The sequence below is a fragment of the Elaeis guineensis genome, chromosome 8 (assembly GCF_000442705.2).
Source record: "Elaeis guineensis isolate ETL-2024a chromosome 8, EG11, whole genome shotgun sequence".
Lineage (NCBI taxonomy): Eukaryota > Viridiplantae > Streptophyta > Magnoliopsida > Arecales > Arecaceae > Elaeis > Elaeis guineensis.
The window spans coordinates 27,118,296-27,142,743 of record NC_026000.2 but is presented as its reverse complement, the minus strand read 5'-3'; the positions used below and the strand labels follow the sequence as shown (position 1 = coordinate 27,142,743).

General features: G+C 34.0%; 1 protein-coding gene across 4 annotated transcripts; it reads right to left on the bottom strand.

Annotated features, from left to right (window-relative positions):
* Nucleotides 1–1,698: 1,698 nt before the first annotated feature.
* Nucleotides 1,699–20,333, bottom strand: LOC105049794 (uncharacterized). Of its 4 annotated transcripts, none has more exons than XM_073261932.1 (8): nt 19,835–20,333; nt 19,077–19,129; nt 15,356–15,448; nt 15,037–15,260; nt 13,942–14,008; nt 11,454–11,564; nt 11,074–11,133; nt 1,699–1,844 (listed from the first exon to the last, which is right to left on the bottom strand). In XM_073261932.1, exons 1-7 carry the CDS (start codon nt 20,244–20,246, stop codon nt 11,110–11,112), a joined length of 984 nt encoding a protein of 327 aa, XP_073118033.1. In that variant the 5' UTR covers nt 20,247–20,333; the 3' UTR covers nt 1,699–1,844; nt 11,074–11,109. The 4 variants fall into 4 exon arrangements, with proteins under 4 accessions (XP_073118033.1, XP_073118032.1, XP_073118034.1 ...); XM_073261931.1 differs by lacking the exon at nt 1,699–1,844 and adding an exon at nt 7,357–7,445; XM_073261933.1 differs by lacking the exon at nt 1,699–1,844 and adding an exon at nt 10,766–10,847.
* Nucleotides 20,334–24,448: the final 4,115 nt, after the last annotated feature.

Below are 24,448 nucleotides of genomic sequence, written 5' to 3'. Positions count from 1 at the left end.
CACCGATGGTCACCGCCGACCATCGATTTGGCCCTCCTCTTGTCATTGGGTCGTCCCCCTCCTACCGATGGCCGCCCTATGCCGATTGCACCGTCGGTCGGCCAGCCAACAGGGGATTGTGAGATCCCCTGTTTCGGCCAAAGGAACCCACGAGAAGAAAAGAGAGAAGGAGGAAAAGAAAAGAAAAAAAAGAAAAGAAAAGAAAAAGAAAAGAAAAAGAAAAAGAAAAAAAAAAAGAAGGAAAAGAAAAGAAAAAAAAAAAAGAAAAAAAAAGAAAAAAAATAATATAATAATAATATAATAATAATAAATAGGATTTTCTCCTCTCTCTTTCGTGAAAAAAAAAAGGAAGAAAAAAAAATAAAATTAATTAATTAATAAATAATGATATAAATAATAAAATATGAGAAAGAGAGTTTCTCTCTCTTCCTCTCTTTCTTCAGCCTGAACTAGTATTTTCTCTCTCTAAAATTGAATTTCTCTCTCTACTTTCTCTCTCTAAAATTCTCTCTCTAGATTATTTCTCTCTCCTAAGATTTCTAGAATTTTGAGAAGAATGATGATGAATTTAAATGATCCTCATGATGGATTTTTGATCTGTGATCGTCGGACGGTACACCGACATCCACTTTGATCAGATCATGTATTTTTAGATTTTATTTCTCATGATTTTATTAAATTATCTACATGATAATCTTAGCATGATTTGATCTGATCGATCGGATTGGTTGAATCATATCGTCTGAGGAGTCCAAGATGAATTTTCTATCTAAAATTTTCTCTCTCTAAATTTTTTCTCTAAAATATTCTCTCTTGATTGATTCTCTCTCTAAAAAGGTTAGTGAATGAAGAAATTTCTTTTAATATCCTGATCTGATTCTAATGAAGAATCCTGATCCATGATTGTCGGACAGTGTACTGGTACTTACCTTGATCAGATCTGATATTTATCAATTTAATTATCTATGATCCCGATTTAATCATGATTTGATTATGTTGATTTCACCAATCGAGATATTGGATCAATCGTAATGTTGGATTGTGTCACCTGATCAATTCGAATTGTACCTCATGAATTCTCTCTCTTTTATTTTCTCTCTCCACTTGATTTTATAAAATCGATGAAGAAACCTCGATCATATCACTTCGAATCCGATTTGATCTGATAGTTAAACTTTGGATCGTTTAGGTCCTAATTAGATTTTGATTAGATAAAATTAGATGATCGGATCTAATTTAAACCGTTGAAATATGGTATTCGTATTCTTTCTAATTATTGAAATTGATTATGTATAGGATTGTGGATGTTTGACCATGGAATATCGCAATATGATCTACGAACAAAATTTTTGAAGAAAATTTATAGAATTATGTGGATTTATTAGAATGCGTTCGAGGTAAGTAATGTTTCACTTTTTCTTGATTTATCGATAAATTATAATATATTTTTCTGACATGATTTGTAAACGATGCATGAATTGATGAATAGTATTTTGTTATGAAAATATCTTATTTGAAATGTTATGATGAAGCATGATTGAAATATTGATTCCATGATGCATTATATTGATTGATTTCGATACTACATGATTATATGTTTCATTATCGAAATTAGAATATGAAATATGATTTATGAAGAATTATGATATAAGAAACATTATGAATTGACAACCTGACTATGTAAAGGACCCTGCCAATGGGGCATATACGTTGGCAATTGATTTGTCCTGAGGGTTTCGTCGTCAGAGAGACCAGCAACAAACCGTCAGAGAGACCAGCGGTTCGAAGGACTTTGCTGCCAGATGATTCGCAGCTCACCGCAAGAAGATACGCGTGTTATGACCCTGCCACAGAAAAAATGGTCATAGCTCATGGTTGACGAAAAGAATTTAAGAACAAAAAAATTGAAATCTGGAAAGAAACTTGAATTTTCGAAAAAGAAATGAATTTGACATGAATTATGTTGCATAATTGAAATTGATTTCGAATTGATGAACTCTATATGCTTATTTTCTATAAATGATTATTTACTTAAATGCCTGATGAAATCTGTTGAAAAGTGATCATTGCTTACTGGGCTGTCTGCTCATTACCTCCTATTTTACTGTTTTTACAGATGTTGAGGAATTAAGATGATACAAGATATGAATGGAAGAGTGATCAGAAGCAGAATTTCTATACTTTTATTTTCGGTTGAAAGTCTTATTGAATTTGATGTAAGGACTATGAATCATTGTTGAATTTATTGAGACATTAAAGAAAAAAATTAGATCGTTATATTTTGGATTTAAATTATTGACTAATTATTCCGCTGTTGTTTTAGGATAGTATGATAAGATGCCTTGCATGCTTATGGGAAGAGTTTTCTATGAGCATGCGATGGTTGCTATGACCTCGATTCACAATCTCGGGTCGGGGTGTGACAAATTAAAATGGTATCAGAGCATAAGTGGATAAATTATGAAACATAGAATCAGATATAGAATGGATGTAAGTGGATAGACACCAGGGACATTATAGTGTAGATCTTTGATGATTGTAGTGGAAAAATATTTATAAATTTTGATTAAACATTGGGATTATGTATGAAAGGATCACAAGAGATTATAACATATAGAATTTGAAATATGATGGATGATCTATTGATCATGATATGATTAGTTAGATCTTGATCGAAAGTAATCACAAAAGGATTGACATAAAATTTTATTGTGCATTATGGTTATTAATTTGATCATTGGTTATTCAAGTGAATCGTAAGTTCAAATTCGATGTGAGAATAATACTATGATATTACTTCTAGTTGAGAAGTTGACTATTATTGGCAAGATAAAGATTTGATAATAAAATGTTGTTCCAGAATGGGCTAAGAAAAATCTTTTATGATGCTTGATTGGAATATTTATCGAAATTGAATTTGGTATGTGGATTATATATAAAGTGACATATTAGGATGAATGCATATTTAAGGATATTGCAAAGAAATCTATTTCTTATTGATGAAATCGATTATGAGGTTGTAGAATATTCATCGTACTGAAATCTTTAATCATCATCCTTAGATCTAAATAATGGATCTTATTATGTCTCTTGGAGACTATATGATGTGTATGAAATTTCAATTTAAAATTTCGTATCTAAGTTGATCAAGAGATTTTCTGATATTATTGTTGAGGTTATTAATGAAAAAATTGATATCTTTAGATTAAGATAAAAGATCTGATTTATATTTATTTCAGATTAAGGGATCCATGTGAATTTATAATTTAAAATTTTGGATTTAGAAATTGATATGGAGTTCTTTGCTTTTGTTAACGAGGTCCCTAATTGAATCTACTATTAAATGGAGATTTGATTTTTGAGGCTTGTATGATTGTTATGAAAGGATATTTGATAGATATTGAAGATCCGATGATAGAAATTTTAGAAAAAAAATAATGATTTGAAATTCTTATATATTTTGATTATGTCCAAATTTGATGGAGCATCGAAGGATTTTTTTCATTGATTTGACTTATAAGATTTTTGATTTGAAAATTATCGAATTGAATTGATATGAGAATTAAATTTGATTCATATTGATTATAGTAAATCTATATGATGGTTTAAATATGATATTGGACTCAAGGGTTAATCAAGATTATTGTATACCAGTAGAAGTATGAATGAGAATCAGAAGCTAATTTTGGCTTCAATTGAAATTTAAAATTTTAGATCTTTTCTATTGATAAGATAAAGAAATAATTTGATCAAAATTTTTTTTGGTGAACCTAAAAAATTTTGATTGTTAGATCAGAGTGCGCAGCGAAGCATGGTAAACTGGATTACTTTGAGTAAGTCAGGAATGTTGACCCTTTGAGTTAAAAATTATGATAGATGATATGGTTTGATACAAAAAATTTATTGATATTAGAAAGAATAATATTTTAAAATTTTAAATTATTTTAGATATCCTAATGTGATTTTTTTAAAAAGTAGTGCTTCCACCTACTATGCTACAAAAAAATAATTAGCATCCTAATTTTAGGATGAGTGGACTTTGATTTTTGATTTTAGATTTAGAATATTTAGAGATAAATTTTCTCTATCCTAGAATTAAATTTTATAATTCTTTATTTATTAGGAAGAATTTGAGATTGTTTATCGAATAATGATTTCGATCTTAGATTATTATACTCAAATATTTATCTCCAGGGTATAATGAAATTTGAAGTTTGAACTTTTTGATCATTATTATTTTTCTGACTGAATGAAAAAGATTGTGGTTATCTATTGATATTGATGATTATTCTACAAAAGATGATTGGAGTTATTTATAATTTAATTTGATAATGAATCGATTAATTAAGAGTTGTTAATGTTTAGATAAAGAAAATTGATATACTTACTTAGAATAGAGACATTGATTTTGATTATAAGAAAAATATAGTTTTGATTTAGATCAATTTTTGAGTTATTGATTTTTATTATGGAATAACTTAATGATAAAATTTGCTTCAAGAATTAGAATATGTAAGAGTTTGAGGGTTTGATAAGAAAAATTTCGATGACTAGAAATAGTGATATTGATTCTAATCAACACTGGTGATATTAATCTTTTCTATGAAATGACTAAATGATGAAGTTACATTGAGAATTAAAATATCAAAAGTTCGAGAATGAGATTGAAATGATAAATCTTCAACCTTTGAAAGTATGAATAATAGAAAATATTTTTAAATTTTGATTGATTGGGATGTCATCATATGATTCACATAAGTATGTTTTTCTATCTTATGATGGGTTGAAATTAAGAGTGGATAATATTTTAAAAAAAAATGAATGATGATGATAAATGAAGTTCTTATGCAAGAATAGAGACATTGATTTTCTTCTATTCACAAGAGATAGATTTGATTTTGATCTAGTCACGAGGTATTGAACATTATTTTATAGGAAATGAGAGCATAATTTCAAAATTCTTGAAATATTAAAAAAATCTTTGAGATGTTGGTCCTGATAAATAAGAAAATGAATGGTTCCATTCCAGATCAATATTTGATGTATTGACTTTTTTTTATAAAATGATTTAAGAATAAATTTTATATCAAGAATTAGAATATTGAAATACTTATGAATGAGATTCAAGTAAGAAACTATGAAGACTCAAGCAAGAAAAATTTTGAGGACGAAATTTCTTTTAGAGGGGAAGAATCTAATGGCTCGGCCCGAATAAGAATCCCAGCCCACCAAAGCCCAAAACGAAAAAAAAAAAGAAAGAAAAACAGGGGAGAAGACTCTCTCGGGAGTCTTCTTCCTCCTCTCGCCGGCTCCCAATCGGAGTCGGAAAGAGCCCCCTCCGGCTCTATTTAAGGAGGAGAACCCTCTCTCTCCCTCTCATCGAGAAATCCCGGGGTAAAACGGTAGAGATCGTCGAAAAATCCACCGCGGAAGACCGACCTATGCCCGTCCAATTGCTCGCCGAAAAGTCTCGCCGGCGTCGGAGGTAAGCCTCCTCCCCTTCCTCTCTTCTCCCTTTCCTTCCCGTGCTGGTGTGCACGCTCGCCGGCGACCGGAGTCGCCGGATTTTGTTGCGGAAGAAACTTTTATTTTTATCGTTTTTCTTTGATTTCCGACGCCGGTGGTCACCACCGACCATCGGTTTGGCCCTCCTCTTGTCGTTGGGTCGCCCTCCTCCTGCTGACAGCCGCCCCATGCCGGTTGCACCACCGGCCGGCCAGCCAACAGGGGATTGTGAGATCCCCTGTTTCGGCCCAAAGGAACCCACGGGAAGAAGAAAAGAGAGAAGAAGAAGATGGAAAAGAAAAGAAAAAAAGAAAAGAAAAAGAAAAGAAAAAGAAGGAAAAGAAAAGAAAAAGAAAAGAAAAAGAAAAAAAAGAAAAAGAAGAAGAAAAATAATATAATAATAATATAATAATAATAAATAGGATTTTCTCCTCTCTCTTCTGTGAAAAAAAAGAAAAAAAAGAAGAAAGAAAAAAAGAAAGAAAAATAAAATAAATAAATTAATAAATAATGATATAAATAATAAAATATGAGAAAGAGAGTTTCTCTCTCTTCCCTCTCTTCCTTCAGCCTGAACTAGTATTTTCTCTCTCTAAAATTGAACTTTCTCTCTCTAAAATTCTCTCTCCTAAGATTTCTAAAATTTTGAGAAGAATGATGATGGATTTAAATGATCCTCATGATGAATTTTTGATCTGTGATCGTCGGACGTTACACCGACATCTACTTTGATCAGATCAGGTATTTTTAGATTTTATTTCTCATGATTTTATTAAATTATCTACGTGATAATCTTAGCATGATTTGATCTGATCGATCGGATTGGTTGAATCATATCGTCTGAGGAGTCAAAGATGAATTTTCTCTCTCTAAAATTTTCTCTCTCTAAAATATTCTCTCTCTTGATTGATTCTCTCTCTAAAAAGGTTAGTGAATGAAGAAATTTCTTTTAATAATCCTGATCTGATTCTAATGAAGAATCCTGATCCATGATTGTCGGACAGTGTACTGGTACTTACCTTGATCAGATCTGATATTTATTAATTTAATTATCTATGATCCCGATTTAATCATGATTTGATTATGTTGATTTCACCAATCAAGATATTGGATCAATCGTAATGTTGGATTGTGTCACCTGATCAATTCGAATTGTACCTCATGAATTCTCTCTCTTTTAATTTTCTCTCTCCACTTGATTTTATGAAATCAATGAAAAACCTCGATCATATCACTTCGAATCCGATTTGATCTGATAGTTAAACTTTGGATCGTTTAGGTCCTAATTAGATTTTGATTAGATAAAATTAGATGATCGGACCCAATCTAAACCGTTGAAATATGATATTCGTATTCTTTTTAATTATTGAAATTGATTCTGTATAGGATTGTGGATATTTGACCATGAGATATCGCAATATGATCTACGAACAGAATTTTTAGAAGAAAATTTATAGAATTATGTGGATTTGTTGGAATGCGTTCGAAGTAAGTAATGTTTCACTTTTTCTTGATTTATCGATAAATTATAATGTATTTTTCTGACATGATTTGTGAAACGATGCATGAATTGGATGAATGGTATTTTGTTATGAAAATATCTTATTTGAAATGTAATGATGAAGCATGATTGAAATATTGATTCTATGATGCATTATATTGATTGATTTCGATACTACATGATTATATGTTTCATTATCGAAATTAAAATATGAAATATGATTTATGAAGAATTATGATATAAGAAACATTATGAATTGACAACTTGACTATATAAAGGACCCTGTTAATGGGGCATATACGTTGGCAATTGATTTATCCTGAGGGTTTACGTCGCCAGAGAGACCAGCGACAAACTGCCAGAGAGACTAGCAGTTCCGAAGAACTTTGCTGCCAGATGATTCGTAGCTCACCGCAAGAAGATACGCGGTGTTATGATCCTGCCACAGGGAAAATATGGTCATAGCTCATGGTTGACGAAAAGAATTTAAGAACAAAAGAAATTGAAATCCGGAAAGAAACTTAAATTTTTGAAAAAGAAATAAATTTGACATAAATTATGTTGCATAATTGAAATTGATTTCGAATTGATGAACTCTATATGCTTATTTTCTATAAATGATTATTTACTTAAATGCCTGATGAAATCTGTTGAAAAGTGATCATTGCTTACTGGGCTGTCTAGCTCATTACCTCTTATTTTACTGTTTTTATAGATATTGAGGAATTAAGATGATACAAGATATGAATTGAAGAGTGATCAGAAGCAGAATTTCTATACTTTTATTTTCGGTTGAAAGTCTTATTGAATTTGATGTAAGGACTATGAATCATTGTTGAATTTATTGAGACATTAAAAAAAAAAATTAGGTCGTTATATTTTAGATTTAAATTATTGATTAATTATTTCGCTGTTGTTTTAGGATAGTATGATAAGATGCCTTGCATGCTTATGGAAGAGTTTTTATGAGTATGCGGCGGTTGCCATGACCCTCGATTCACAATCTCAGATCGGAGACGTGACAGTATCAAAAAAAAAAAATCAAATAAATGATTTAAATTGACATAAGATATTATCACTCAACACTATCATTAAAGATTAAGATAAAAATTTTAACATATTTTAAAAAAATAAATAATAAATCACTTGAGATTTAAGGCTAATCAACATAAAATCAAATTGATAAACAACACCATAAATTCAAATTATTTTTTAATATATTAATACTCTAACATAAACAATATCCTAATCAAAATGACGTCGTTTTATTAAAGCCGAACTGATTCGGTTCGAGAATAATTTTATGTACCGACAAATTTAAACCAATCCAAACCTATTTTTTATATGTCAAAAATCAATCAAACCAAACCAAATAAAATTTTAAACCAAACCAAACTTGCGGTTTGGTTCGATTTCACCGGTTTGATTGGTTCAAATTCAATCACCACCCTTGGTACTGACATGCTTGCTCAACACAATTCGATTGAACTCAACTAAACCTTAATCCCAAATCAGTAGAGTGCTACATGAATCCCTTCCATTCCACTCGTTTAGGAATTAACATTATTGGCTCTACTCTAAAAATAAAATAGAAGACAAGAAGTGTTTCAAAGAAAAAAAAAGAAAAGAAAAAAAGTAAGATGGGCAAAGGTGGATAACGAAATTTTGCAGTACAAGAGTTTCCATTTAGCTCCCAGTAGATCGGCGAGTAGGAATGCTATGCGTTGGTACTGTCAGGGTGTAATCTCCTTGGGCACATCAGATTAAAATTGGAACAGCACCGTCATAGTATTGATAGCTAGGGGAAGAAATTAGTGAAATCATGTTTTTTTCAAAAAAATGTCACAAAAGTTGTTCCAAAGGTCCCTCGCGCTTTACATATGTATGATGGATATTTAAGTGGCCCTCATTTAGCAATTATTATTCCATTATAATCACCACATAACAGGAATAGTCTTGCAACTTCCATTGTCCATCCATTCCACCAAAGCAAATAATACCGTTCTGAATTCAAATATCTAAGTGCAAAAATTAATTGCATATTCTTTAAACAGAGATGTAATCACATAGCACATAATTCTGCCATTCTCGTCCATTGTTTATGGAATTAAAGCTTAATAATGACCATTATAACAGCCATTTCTTTACATTAAAAAAATCAGTCAAATGCTTCAGTTCTTTTTACCCCCCTCTTATCCCGAACACCCCCTCTCCTCACCCAAACGAAATAAGGAGGCCAAGGATGCTTGCCCAGACAAAGAATGACTACTACTTACTGAAATCTCGAGTGGAAGTTTTAGGCCAAATTTCCCAAACTTGCAAAACAAAAGGAATTTGCACACTCGATGAGAGAGGAGTTTTTTTTTTTTTTTGAAAAAAACAAAGAATCTGAGTACTTACACTTGGCTGTTAGAATCTCCTCCACAAATCTTATTAGAAAAGCACTCTTGAGAATTTTCATACCAAGGATAAAGGACAATATCTGAGAGCATACCAATCCACATAATGGCAACTAATCCACCATGCAATTATACAACACATCTTTACAGCGTTGTTGAGTTATTTGTTGGGTGAACAGCAGCAACCATGAAATGTCCTTCTAGCATGGGAGAAAAAGTAATATAGAAATTTAAGATGGATTGGAAATTTGAAAGAATACTAATCTTGAGGATCAGGTCATTATGGGGTAGGAATTTGAAGATATCTCCAGGACTTGATGCCAGTCAATATTTTCCATTTTAGTTTCTTAGTTTACCGGACTCTGTGCAAAATTTTACTGATCGTGATATCTGTACAAGGCTTATGCTTTTGAGCACTCTGAATGTTAGTGGATGGAATTAGATTAATGCTTCTTAGAAGGAAGCCATGATCTAAGTGATTCCTTGGAGGGATCAACAGTGAAAAGACATTGCATGATCACGGTGCCTTAATTAGAAGTTCTATGGCAGCAGTTTCTGGAAAAATATTCAACATGCATGTTCATACCTGAGATAATATCCTGACCTTGTCCACTCTTTCCTTCTGCTCTATATTGAGATTATATCACAGGCATAACGAGCATATCCACAGAGACACTTAAACGAGTGACATATAAGAGACGTTTGATATGCTATAATTTTGATACCAATCACCATATGTCTCAGATCAGATGAATAAAACACCAAGTACCAGCCAATATTGATATCCATATGCTATAAGTATTATGAAAATAATCTATGTGCTATAAATGAGTGACTCTCTTTTTTGTAGTACTTCCCCTTCAACAAGCTATCACTCATCTTTGGATGTATCACAGAGTTACTAGGTCTTCCAACTTGACTCCCAATTTTCTTATAAATTGTATTATTTCAAACCAGTGAAAAGATAGGTTTCAAAGAAGGAAGACTGAGGACATCAAATAAACTATCAATTCAGCTAATGACTAGAAATTTATTAATTCATTTTGCAGATCACAAGATTGGTTCAGAATTTAAGATCGGAAAGTCCATGGTGAGTTTCTTCAAGGTCATGCTTGATCAAATTTTATAGTAGCAGCTGGCATCAGCATTGTTGGGGTTACTGTTTGATGGTGCTTTTAACTTTGGCACCAAGAAAGCAGAAGCTGTGAGAACATGGCAGAAATTGCCCACGGGAGTAGGTAGAAGTAAGGATGGTGGGTCCTCCATCAGGAATTGCAGGTAATTGAACTCAACAAAGTGGAGGCAAGGAATCATGATAATAAAATCTCTTATGCCTTAAGGGAGCTAACTTGAGGCAGCCTTCCCAGCCAACAAAGGGCCTCTATTTCCTGATAAAACTAGAGTTCAACAATTCTTGTAGAAGAATTAATACGTCCATGTCCCTATGACCATGTAATGGGAGAATAAATTAAATTATGCCTTGGAAAAATCATTTAGTAAAGAGAAAAAAAGGCAACTAAAAGTCATACTACATCATAAGTCATTGAACTTTTTATGAACAATGACTGGGAAAAATTAATTGCATTATATTAGATGTATCAAAAAGATGCCAGTACTGTACAAGGCAGTTGTACACTTTCTAAATTTAATTTTGTATTAGGGAATTACCCATTTGCTTGTAACTTGTGGCAAAGAGTTGTACTTCTATTCAAGATCCTTCACAGCATCCTGTACCACAATTAATAAAATAAATATCAGAAATGCAAGAATGCAGACATTCAGAATTTTTCAGGAAGCATAATTTAAATTCTCAACCACTTCAATTATATCCTATAACCCTTCTAAGTCATATAATGAAAGTTCCTCTAATCCAAGCTTTATTCTAATTTGCTTGCAAAATACAAGCACAACATATGGTAACATATATAACCGTTATTATTCAGCACTAATTTTCAATTTCACCCAAAATCTTCACTCTCCTAAACTACAAATTGGCAATTACATGCATGACAATTAGTCAGTAAGACAGGTGTGAGTATGGTCATTACCTTCGCAAGCCGAGTAACATAGGCTGCAGCAATGGCTGTAAATAACAAGCCTAGCCCAAGAGTCACCAATTGGCCGTTTCCTCCTGGTAAGCCCACCTCTGACTCTTCTTGCTACAAGGGCAAGGGAAACAAAAATCATGGTCAGACAGCAAGCTCCCCTCTCAAATGTATAGGTTTAAGAAATGAAGATCCATGCAAAAAGGAATGAAAATCCAAGCAAAAGATAACAGGATCTATCAACAAGTAAAGAATGGCAAAAAGAGTCAGGTTTTCATGAGAATGCAGATGGTTCCTGATCAGAATAACTGACATACCATAACCTTTGCATCCTGGCAACATGTGAATTATTGCAGCTTAACTGCTATTCATAGAATTGAAGAACGCAGGTCTCTCTCTCTCTCTCTCTCCCCATCCACACACAAACGTATATGTGCGTATATATACATAGACATATGCATCCATACACGCACACAATATAGAGAGAGAGAAATACATACATATACATACATGTATATATGTATATATATGTACACCAATAATTTCTGTCTGGAAGCGATATGAGCCCTAGAATATAATAGAACAAATCCAAGCCATCCATTAAAACAGATTAAATATAGAGCTCATAGCCTAACCCAGCCTGTGCTGTTATGTTGAAAACTTCTTAGCCAGGTTGGAGCAAAGGAATTATTGGAATCTGAATCCAACATGCACACCAAAAGAGAGAAGAAAAACACCCTATCTTCTATGGGAACTAAACCACTTTTTATGTACAGTTGAGAACCAATTAAGATGAAAAAGATTTATTTTTTACTTCAATTTGTAATACCAAATTCAAAGGGAAAAAGAGCTCAGAAGCTAGGATTCTCTCCTTCTACCAACCCAATTTGATAGTGACTCTCCATATCTCATGCCAAACTTCATCAATTGGGGAACCATCCAAATTAATTCAGTGCTAGCGAAGACTCCTATCAATGATTCCTATGTTAAATATACTCATTACTTTTACATGAATTTTTTTGCCATCATAGTTGAAGCACCACTACAAAGAGGCAGTGGATCCACCTTGATTTGATTCAGTCTTGTTAGAGCTTTCAGCCATTAGATAAGATCATCCAAACCATCTATTCACGTGCCTATTGATCCAATGGTTTAGTTGTTCACAGTAGAGTCCAAAGAAAGAAAAAGGTCTCATGCACGATCTCATTCCCAACCCATCATATTCAGTTCTCTTTCACCAATATGATTTCTCTACTTCTCATGCCACTGAATGAAATGAATGCCATTGGATGAAATAGGTGCTCATAAATATATTAATCTTTTAAAGTTTGATCAAGAGTTTGGACATCTTATTTGAGAGGACTATCTAATGCACATGGTTTAAGGTTTGATTGACTAATAATATGCTCTTGAGATTAACTAAGATCTTAGTTTATCTCCATATGAGATGGAAGTCCTGAAAAAAAAGAAAAAGAAAAAACTATAATGCCAAACTAGAGAAAACAATTTAGGTATTAGTATTTTGGCCAGTGTAGTGAAAGCTACCTATTCTATACATTGGCTGAAACACTTTGTTGATTAACAAATCAATCATATGATCACTAACAAAAACCTAATAATGGTGAAGATAAGTTTGAAGCATGCACACAGTAAAGTTGCACCCCACCCCTCTTCATTAGAGGTGGTTCTGGACTGTCTGGTTTCAAGCCTCCAGAGGCATTTCTTAATTGTAGGACATAGTAACTCTTGCTATAATTTCTTGAGAAATGATTGGCAGCAGTCCATTACTTTTTAAGAAGAAGAAGAAGAAGATGATGAAGATTGAACCATGTAGATACATTCTCAGGAGCACAAATAATGAGCTTGGTAGTTTTTTCCCCTTTTTTGTGATGTAAAGGATGAAAGATCAAGCAGCAATTCATAAGCATGAATTGGATATTGACATCAAAAATTTGTACTTGGTTTGGATAAGGAATATTACCTCATATAGAAACTTTGGTGCCCAACATATTAACAAAAATCTCAATTAATTTAGTTCTCTTTCACTGAACTTCTCCTGTGTTTAAACAAACTGTTGATAAATATATGAAAACAGAAAGTGATTTTAGTTGAATGATTGAAGTCAGATTTGTAAATTTTAAACCATTTTTTCCCAATCAATCTTTTACAATTTTGCAGCGTTAACAAGTTTCTATTTCTTCATCTGTGTGCATTCCTCTGCTGTGAAGTTGGATAACCAACTACTTCCATGGCCACACATAAAGAACAAGACCAAGTGCTTAAAAGTACTAGAAAAAAGAACAAAAGACAGATCAAAGTCACAGTAAAATATTACAGATGTGTTAACAGAAAAGGATGATGGTTGACACATCTACCCTAAAGAGGCTATGATCGTAAAGCAGGCTTACAACTTAATCAAAATGCCATATTCAAATATTACTGAAGCATACATAAGTCCACTTAACAGAAAGAAAGCCTTCAAAAAACTTACAATGATTGCTCGCCCCAATGCTCCTGCACTTACATAAGCCCATGTTCCTGGAAGCATCCCCAACCAACTGCATATCAAGTCATATTTAATTTATCAGCTATTGATAGAATCAAAAACTGTAGAGCATGGAAAAAAAAAAATCAAAATTCTTGATTCTAATCTGTTTAACAAAATAGTGATTCACAATGGCAATAACTAACTAAGGTAAATTAATTGAAAGAGCAACAACCAAAACTTTTAACATTAGTGCAATCATATAACAATGATAGATCTGATATTCTCATCATACAAGCAAGAAGAAATAAAAGTTCCATTTCAGTTATATCACATTCAAATAAGGCAAATTCAACCTGTCACAAGATAGCTACATTTAGTCACACCATACATTCATAATTACCATAACTAGGTGAATCCATTGCATATTCATTTATCTTTCACAAAGTGGGTGCATATTCAGATGCAATGATTCACCCTTTACTCTCCATGTTCAGCAAAAAAATGAACCTTATATACTTCCCGAAATTGTGAAAGGCCTGATATATTTCATTTTCCAGTCCAGTATCTCCTTCAGCAAAAGAGAATGCAACTTGAGAATTTGACCCTATGTTGGAATATACTTGCCTAATGACATATTCAAATATTGATATTCTCCTTTAGATTAACATAACCTACTGCATGCTTGCATAACCTCAAGTGTGATGAGATATAGAGGAACTTGTTTCCTTTGTGTAACAGTCAAGGTTTTCTATAGCTTTAGCATTGTTCTTCTTCCATCTAAGAAAGTAACGCAGAAAGAAAGGTGGGGCTGGATTATGGAGAGGAAGGGAAATACTGTGGGTTCTGCACATCTATCAACATGTATTATAAGTTGTTGTGTATGTTTGTTTTTTTACAAATACCTTAAACAAGGCAGCCTCTTTTGTTTCTCTCATATTATCACTATCTCCACTACTTTCTAACTCTCCAATTTTTCTCTCAAATTTGTAGTGTGAGTTTGAATTTGAGTACTTAACATTTCCTTCTGTCTCTATGGTTGATAAATATAGAACCAATCAGCAGTTAGCATGACAACAATATTGAAAATTATCAACTGACCTGCCTAACACATAAGGCACAAACTTCACCGATGTCAAACCATATAGATAGTTTCCAAGAGAAAATGGGAGCAAAGGACTCAAGCGTAGGAGTGTAACAACTCTGAAGCCATTCTCTCCTATTGCCTTATCAATCGCCAAAAACTTTTTGTTTCCTTCAACCAATTTGAGAATACGTTCACGGGCAAAATATCTAGCAATAAGAAAGGCCACTGATGCAGCCATCTAGCAAAGTCAAAAAAACCATTGTGAGAATCCTCAGCAAATCACTTTTAATTTCATTTGAGCCATCATGAAAAACATTCTCAAAAGCAACTTACCGTCCCACTGATTGAAACAATGATGGTCCCTGTGACACTTCCAAATAAAAGTCCCGCCGACATAGTTAATGGGATTGCTGGAATTGCAAGAATCTAGAACAAGATGAGCAGTTCATGTAAGTACCAGTGGGTAAAGGATGCCAAGGAATATATAAGGCAAAATATGATCCCCCACCCCTCCTTTATCTGCTTCCACAATTCCTAAAGAAAGTTTCATAGCTATGCAGTGGAGAAGAAAGTTATAAATTTAAACAATTAATAATTATAACGCATATAATAAGACTTATTTCCTCTGCAGAACTGCGAAATGCATATTGGGAAAACACATCAGGAAATCTCTTTTTTTTTTTCAAAAAAAGAAGAAGGATTAGTAGTTGCAGCCTTACCTACACCCAAACCTACCCATTAAATCCTTCTTCCATGATATATTCATGATTCCATCATTTCTATTAGTCCCTTAGTGATTTATAGATCGACTGAATGATAGCTGGTAGCAACACAGTTAGCCTCTGGTAATGCAAATGGGCTTAAGCAAAATTTGATTGTCTAAGAACTCAAGGAAAAATGATGATCCACCTATTTAAATTTTCTAAGTTTCAAGAAAACAGACGTGCAGTCTCATATTAACTAGCTCCACTTGTTTCTAATCCTGGCTCATAAAACAGACTCAACCTGCTAACAGTACCAATAACCATAACTGACAACCTTCAGCTCATTTACTTAAGCTTGGACTTGTGGATTCATTATCAATCATTCAGATGATAAAATAGAGCCCAATTTTCTTTGAAGACCTCAGATATCAGTACTTAAGTATCAATGCAGCATCAAATAGATGCATCTTTCTATATAGAATGGTCCAAGAAAACCTAGTGAAAAAACACTTGTAGAAAAAGGTAAACTAAATGACATGTGAATCGATGCCTAACTAGTTGTTTTAAATACATGAAGCATCTTCTATGGACTAGTGATTGAATAATTATAGAATATCATAAGCATAAATAGATTGTTACAACTAAAGAGTAGGGCTCTGTCAATATTATTCTACCAAATTTGTCATCTAAATTGCCCAAATAAAAGCCAGTGAGACGCTTTCCACTTTCCTACATCCAACTAATACAATATTGTTAATATAACTGAATATTAGCTGTAAAATTACATTGTTATACAACTAAGTCTTATATAATCACAAAGAAAATCAATACAATAAAAGAGAAACACAAGACAGAAGAAAGCAAGATGAATAGAAAATGGATAGTGATTTTGTGTTAAAGAGCCCACTTAACTTGTTGGATTGATGCATGCCCTACAAGTCATTTGTCTTTTTTTCTGACATTTTTATATTCAATATGTTATAAATGTTTCTTGATCAACACACTCAATGTAAGTTTTGGGTCTGTAAGCCAGAAAAGAATACATGGCTGTCATTGTAAGCATGCCCAAGTGCTTAGCCTTGCACTTATCATGAGGATTAAGCGATCTAAATATGTCAAATCCATTTAGAACTATGGGTCAAGTTGGTGATTGAAGTCACATGGCTGCCAGAATATACAATATCTAATGAGATTAGAACAACATTAATCCTCAAACTACGAAAATAGGGACTTTGCAGTAGCACATGGGTGTTTCTCATGTTGAACAGCTCAATATTGTGATTCATTGTCAGAGTCAGATTCAGATACCATATGTTTAACATGCAAGTGGTCCCTTGAAGTGAGGGAACAACCACTTTTTACAATTTAGGATCAATAACTTTGGGGCCAAACACTTGTCCAAGAACACAAGCCATAGTCTAACCGGTCAGAAGCTAATTGTGTCTCGAAATCATCCATGGGTGAGGACTAGGTTGTGCAACAAGGAAAGCATCTATCCAATATTGGCTAGAGACAAGATCAGACAAATAAACCTGGACCTAAGTATAGCCATGTTTGCTTTATCAAGTTTTATGGTATTATCATTAATTTTTCAAATTAATCATTTGTGAGTTTTGTGTGCAACAATTTCATTTTGGATAGTTTTGGATTTGATCCAGATCATGATGGCCATGATGCATAATGGTTAAGGGTTAGATAGTGATCAATTATCACCATGCCATTTAAGAACAAAAGTGGATAGTCGAACTGACATAAATGTTGGATATGATGGGAGAGCTTTTCAGCAAGGTCCTAATAATAATTATACATGTTTTTATAATTTACTTTTTGATCTGGAGTTGTTCATCAGTGTCCATGATTTCAAGTGCCAGACAGCATGTACCATTACACGTATTCAAAGCTTGGTGTAGGTTCACTTACTACCTAGTGAGCCTCTTTTTTTTTTTTTTTTTGATACAAGCGGACACTTACACCATTCTAGTGTGCGACCTATTGAGCCTTCTTACTAAAACGTTATTAAACAAAAAGGGCTTGTTCGAATTTTTTTATTACTTTTATGGTTTAAGCGCAACGCAATGCATGCCGGCACACTGTGCCACTGGAACTTAATTCCATGGGCATGCCCATGGCCAACCTATCTATGAGATAGAATAAGATGGATGAAAACCTCAAATAATCTAGATGCTTATCTCTCTTCCTATCTAGCTTATCTCTCTCCCTCTTTATCTTCATCTCTCTTGGGTTCTTTTTTTGGTCACATCTCTGTTGGCTTATTTGTGGAATCAAAAAGTAGCTAGGGTGGCTGGTCGCACCCTTATAAGATTAGTGGCTGGTCCACCCTAGTGTGGATGCTCCTATTCTCCTCCTATGGGAGAAAACAGAAGAAAAAATAGGACTAGAGGGAGGGCAGACAGGCGCACACAGAGAGAGAGAGAGAGAGAGAGAGAGAGAGAGAGAGAGTGTCATTGGGAAGGCTTTGGGAAGCCTAGGAGCTTCATTTCAAGTACCCAAAGATCTTCAACTCCAATCATTTATGTAATTATTTATAATATCTAATCTGACTTTTGCATGACATTATCTGCCTCTTTATTTGCTGATGATTATCCAACATGACCGATCCTTTTGTTGCTGTGCTTACTCAAAGTACCACCATTGCTATCACATCAAGACACCCTTCTCTAATATGATAGCTATTATTTTTTTACAGCCTGAGGCTAGAAGTTGTGTATATCATACTTGAGTTTGACAACTCTGATGCATGATTACAAAAGATAATCTTAAGTTCTGTATTGCCTAGTCTAAAATCTGGGATGTGATAAGGGCATGCACATGGATCTAATTAGCAATTCAGACTATGTAGATCTCGGAGTTTTTTTCCTTTTTTGCCCAAAATCCCTATTTGCACAAAACCTCTTCTCACTACAGAAGTCAGTCATCTTTATGCAAGAAAAAATGACCACCAGTTTTCCAAGAGCATCAGCTGGGACACAGTTGAAGGAAAAAGAAAAAAATAAAGAAATGCTGAAACATTACACCTCCCGACAAAAGGCAGCATCCATAACATACTCTTGCAAAATTTTAGGTTTTTGCAGCAGGACACTGCAAGTTTTCAATGCAATGTGTTGGAATACTCCACACAAAGTCAGATGAGGGCTCGCTTATTTTAAAAATAAGAAAAAAGACAAGAGGCTGAAACAATAACGTGGACCTAGGTACACCATGTGATTGTAGGCCTACCTAAGAAAATCTTACAAGAACATTATGATGTCACACACCTCCCTGGAACTTCTGATCATGTAGTTTGATCACTAAAATTTAGAAACATGTGTTTACATGCTGCTAAATCTTACCTCCAATCCAGCATAAACAAGCACAAATAAGGCATATCCAACAGGGCCATAACCTGATCATAGAAAGCATGAAAATGTTCCAGCATTAAAACCAAGTCAATATTATTTAATACAACACAGAGTTGAATACAGAACCTATTGAAAAAGAAACAAAGACCGTAAGTCACGCTTCTTGTTGGATAGAATGATGCTGTGATAATCAGTTCGACGTAGTAGAAGCATGTTATACAATAACATACAATCGAATCCTTGTTCACTGACATGCATCTTGAGTAGTCTCATAGTGATTATCTGATCATGATCATCATTTTTTATTACATTCTAAGTGACTTCGGTTTGTAACAACGTATACGTTACTACAATCACCTGTATGATCATTGCTGGATTATATATTCAAGTTCACGACTATTTAAATTGATTCTTAGACTAGAACTACCAGATATAAATTTTTCCTATTGATGGAAATCTGTCCATAGGCACTTTGTCAGCTCACCCTCAAATTGGAACCATCTAAAAAACTCAAGTTCAGAATGAACCCATAACACAATAGACACACAAACTTCCACCAGAATCACACCCAAGGCAGTAGAACTCCCAAAAATGATATCCAAAACCTCGAAATTCGACCAAAACCACAAACAAAAACACGAAAGTCCTAATCGAAACTTTCACAGAATCATCAAATTCAATCAAAATAGCCTCAAAAAAGCCAACTTGAAAGCAAAGAAAAAGAAAAAGAGATGGAGGGAGTAAGTGACCTTCGATGAAATCCGAGAACTGGGTGAGAAAAGCATTGATCTGATCCTTGTAGACGTACCCCACCGTCCCGAACCCTCCAATGACCCCAACCAGCAGAAGCCCCGCGAGAAGCGTGCCCTTCACGGCGGTCTCTCCCCCCAACTCCCCCTCGCCGTCATCCGAGACGGACCCATCGTCCCTCCTCTTCCGTCCGTCAAACTTGAGGTTCTGGGGGACGTTGGAGGCCTTGCGAAGAGTGGCCTTCTTCGTCTCCCGGAGGGATGAGAGGGGCCGGAAGGCTGGGGAGCGGCGGGGGCGGAGAAGGGAGAGGGAGGAGAAGGGGGAAGGGAAGGAGGAGAGGAGGTGGTGGGGGGAGAGGAGAGGGGAAGAGGGGGAGAGCGTGGAGAGGCATGGCCTCATGGAGCGCATCATAGGACGATATAGTGGGAGCTCATAGGCCTGCAGTTTAGGAAAGAGTGCGGAGAGAGAGAGAGAGAGAGGGAGTGGGAAGGGGTACGTGAGGATGGTTGTGGGGAGATCAGCCCGGTGATGAGAAGGCAGTGGGAGAACAAGGTTTGTCCAAGTGGCAACATCTCGATCAGAAAAACACTCCATACGAAGTGTGTAGGTTGACGTTCTGTGACCTGGTCAACGGCAATGAAGTCGGCGTCGCAAAAGAAGAGTATCCTTGTGTGGTTATAATGCACATGGCTGATAAGTTATTTTAAAAATATTAAAATTCATTTATTATTATTATTTTTAAAATTATTTAGATTTTGAAGAAAGCGTGGTGTAAACATTTTTCCTTGTTTTTGCTCGAAAATCATTCATCCTTGGAGTGCTCGAAAATCATTCGTCCTTGGTTGTAGTCATAGGTCTTTTGACTCGGATGGATTGGAGACTCCGATCTTGGTGAGATATTGTCTACTTTAACTCCCCCAGATCTCGAGTTTCTTTGAACAGATCCGGACCGGGGGCGTCAGGATTTTACCCTTTAAAAAGGCATCTCAACAAGGAGAGAAGAGCTCAGCTATATAAGTTAGCGCTATTGTTGGTTGTGGTCAGAGATCTTTTGACTCAGATAGATTGGAGACTCCGATCTTCATGAGATATTGTCTGCTTTAGCTCTCCTAGATCTCGAATGTCTTTGGGCGGACCGGAACCTGGGGCATCAGAACTTTACCTTTTAGAAAGGCATCTCAACAGGGAGAGAAGAGCTCAGCTATATAAGTCAGAGCACTATTGTTGGTTGTGGTCAGAGGTCTTTTGGCTCGGATAGTCTGGGGACTCCACCCTTCGTGAGGTATTGGCTATTTTGGCTCCTTCTGATCTCGGATATTTTTGGACAGATCCAAATCGGGAGCCTCACAGTTTTGTCTTTTAAAAAGATATCTCAAGAGAAAAAGAAAGGCCCAGTCATATTAGTTAGAGTTACTTTTGACTCACAACTGATGTGGGACTAAACCTTCCGCAATAGAAGAAAAAAAATATCTTTCAGCTAGAAAGAACGGTGTTAATCGAAGAATTCTTCTCCTCCAACCCTCTCTCATGCACACAAAAAAAAAGGGACAACCTTGTCAATGAATGACAAATTATTTTCTACTTGAGATTCATCTAATGCCGCAAGCAAGCCAAACTTTAGGTTGCTCCAACTAGACTCCAAAAGTACTTGAGCTCAAGCCAAGCTTGAGAACAAATATTATAGTTTGGCTAATTTGGGAATTAAGCTAGAGAGCTTATCACCAAGTCGAAGCTACTATTTATTTAGCAAGCACAAAACATTAGAACTTGGCTCATTTTTAAGTTGAGCTTAATGAAGTCTAAGTTTGATTCATTCTCGTTTTCTAATCGAACAAGCTCAATCAACCTTACTTTCAGATTAAGCTGGAGATATCATGAAGAACTTAGTTTATTTTTGCAATCATAATAAACTACATTTTCGTTTTTGCTCATTTCAACTGCTTTTGAGATAATTTTTTACACAAAATTGAAAAGCTCATTTAATTATGTGCTAAGATTAAATGCTATAAGAAGGTACAGATAGCACAAAAGGTTGATATGGTTTCTTACGTCCATTGTACTTCTAGATGCCAATGAATTATGCATGCACAAATAGATGTCGCTAGTAGCCTCCAAGCAATTACAAAACAAGTATAGAAAACCTCCAAACATTGTCTTCCCTTTTATACGTGGTAAACGCAAGATGGCCTGCCGCGGGCCACCCTAGCAAACTGGAGGAAATTAGGGCACCATGATGCACACAAAGTTCACTGAGATCTTTTTCTTCTTCGTTCTTCGATTTGGTAGACTGAACTCTTAAGACCTGACAAAAATGAACACCAACTTTGACTCCTCACTCATGGGTTTGTTTTTAATGCTGTAACTTTTGTTGGTAGCTCACTGTCAATATCTTTAGAAGCTTTAATTATGAGTGCAGAAGTAAGAGGCCAATGCAAACCTTGAACACGCAACTAACTTGAAGATGTCTCCACTGAACTCCAAACAAAATCTTTGGAACCCAAACGAGATGGATGCATGAGGAGCAATAGCTAGGTTGGAACCGGTCTAGCCAAACCAGAGCCACCATTTCTGGACCTATTAGAAGGAACATTTATAGTCCATCAATTTGATCCAGATCTAAGCGATGTTAGTAAATGGGAGGACAAAACGATTTCGCTTCTCGACAAATGTACATATTACAAAAAATTAGATTTTTAATAGCAACAAAAATTATTATTGAAAACATAAAATACCGCCACTAATAGTTTTAGTGATGATATTTTGGGTCATCATTTGTTATCACTAATACTTAACTCACTAATATATTAGTGATGACCTTTAAAGTTGGTCACTATTAGTCAAAATAGTGATGATATTATTATCACTAATATTTATAATACCAGTGATGATAATATTGTCATAAAATCTATTACTATTAACGATGACGATGTTATCACTAATATTTGTGATAATAGTGACGTAAATATTGTCATCAATACAATAACTATTAGTGACGCAAGTAGTGTCATGATATTCTTTTCTATAGTGACAACAAAGTGGCCACTAGTGTTAATATATTAGTGACAATACTCTTTATCACTGAAATAAAATAATATTAGTGACAAACAATATCGTCACTAGTATTAACATATTAGGGATAATACTTTTTGCTATTAAAATGAAATAATATTAGTGACAAATAATGTTGTTACTAAAAGTATGCAATGTTAGTGATAATTAGTATCACCATTAAATATGTTTTTAGTGACGACAAGATGTCACTGATAATAATTTTTTTTAAAAAAAATAAAAACCTTATGAGTGTATGTTGTATTACCTGCTTTACAAATTGAGATCAATTTACATTCATAATAACAATAAACATAGATGTGCACAAATTATATATATCAAATCCTTACATATCCATTATAATGTTAAAATGTATCTAAAATATTATTATAACTTCCAGTCCATACATACCCATAGTGAAATATAAAAAATATGTGCTATGATCCTATCATCCTGCATAATACATAAAAACCATCTTGCATAATACACAAAAACCATGATCCCAAGTAAGTTCAAGCATGATCCTGCATAATGAATAAATAAAAAAATTAATTAGTATATTAACTCAATTACATAAATATTATAAGGAGAAGAGAACAAGAAGTAATACTTATTGAATGATGAAAATAAAATAAATTTAGCCACTCATATAATATATTTTTAATTATGAAATTTATATTGTTAGTAGGGATAGCCGAGGAAGATGCACCAGCAAACTGATCAAGAAATAATTCACCACTATGAAAGTGTGCAAAAAAAAAAGGCATTGGATGTTGCAAGCTTTTTTGGATCTCTTTTATATTTCTGTACATTGTGTCTCCATGGTTTTATGTTGAGCCTCAAGTTCTGCATGTTGGAATTATATGTTTGCTTGGAGTTGTCAATTAATCTTTTTTTGCTTTTTTGTCATCTCAGTTAGCCTTTAGACTTCATTCTCTAAAATATCAATACGCTTTCATACATCCTTAGTCTGTGCATGAATACTCTATGTTTCTTTAGAGGTCAATGTGATTTTCCTTATTCCTAAACTATATGAGTGGCTTAATCTCTTTTCCAATATAAGTACGAATGCTCAACCAGTGGCACCGATGTAGAAGAAATTTTCTCACCCATCTCTTAAAATTTGTTCTATATTTATATATAATAATAATAAAATATAATTAAAAAATATTAATATAAAATCATGAACTATAATAATCAAATTCTATATATCATAATCTCTTCTCCATTTAGAATGGATCAACTTCCATTAGATCTCAAATGAGTGACCTTCCAAACCGTCATAGCATCCGACCACTCTTTAGACTCTGAGTTTTTCTATTTGCAATGAACAAAATGAAAAAAAATAAAAATAAAAACTTAGACGTTAAGTTAGAAAGCTATAAACTTCTAACTTGTAGTATAATAGTAGAAATTAGTATGAGTATTATTATCTCTTAGACTTTTTGAACTATTGACTTTCTATCTGTAATGCATCCAACCTCTAGTTTACACCTATTGGATGTATTTTGGATGCTTATATCCTATATTAAAGAAATATATTAAATTTAAAATATATTAAGATA

Coding starts and splice junctions, on each gene's coding strand:
- LOC105049794 (XM_073261932.1), bottom strand. CDS start 20,246: ATGATGCGCTCCATGAGGCCATGCCTCTCCACGCTCTCCCCCTCTTCC. Junction 11,565..13,941: donor CATTGGGGCGAGCAATCATT/GTAAGTTTTTTG, acceptor TTGCCCTTGTAG/CAAGAAGAGTCAGAGGTGGG. Junction 11,134..11,453: donor ATGTTACTCGGCTTGCGAAG/GTAATGACCATA, acceptor ATTGTGGTACAG/GATGCTGTGAAGGATCTTGA.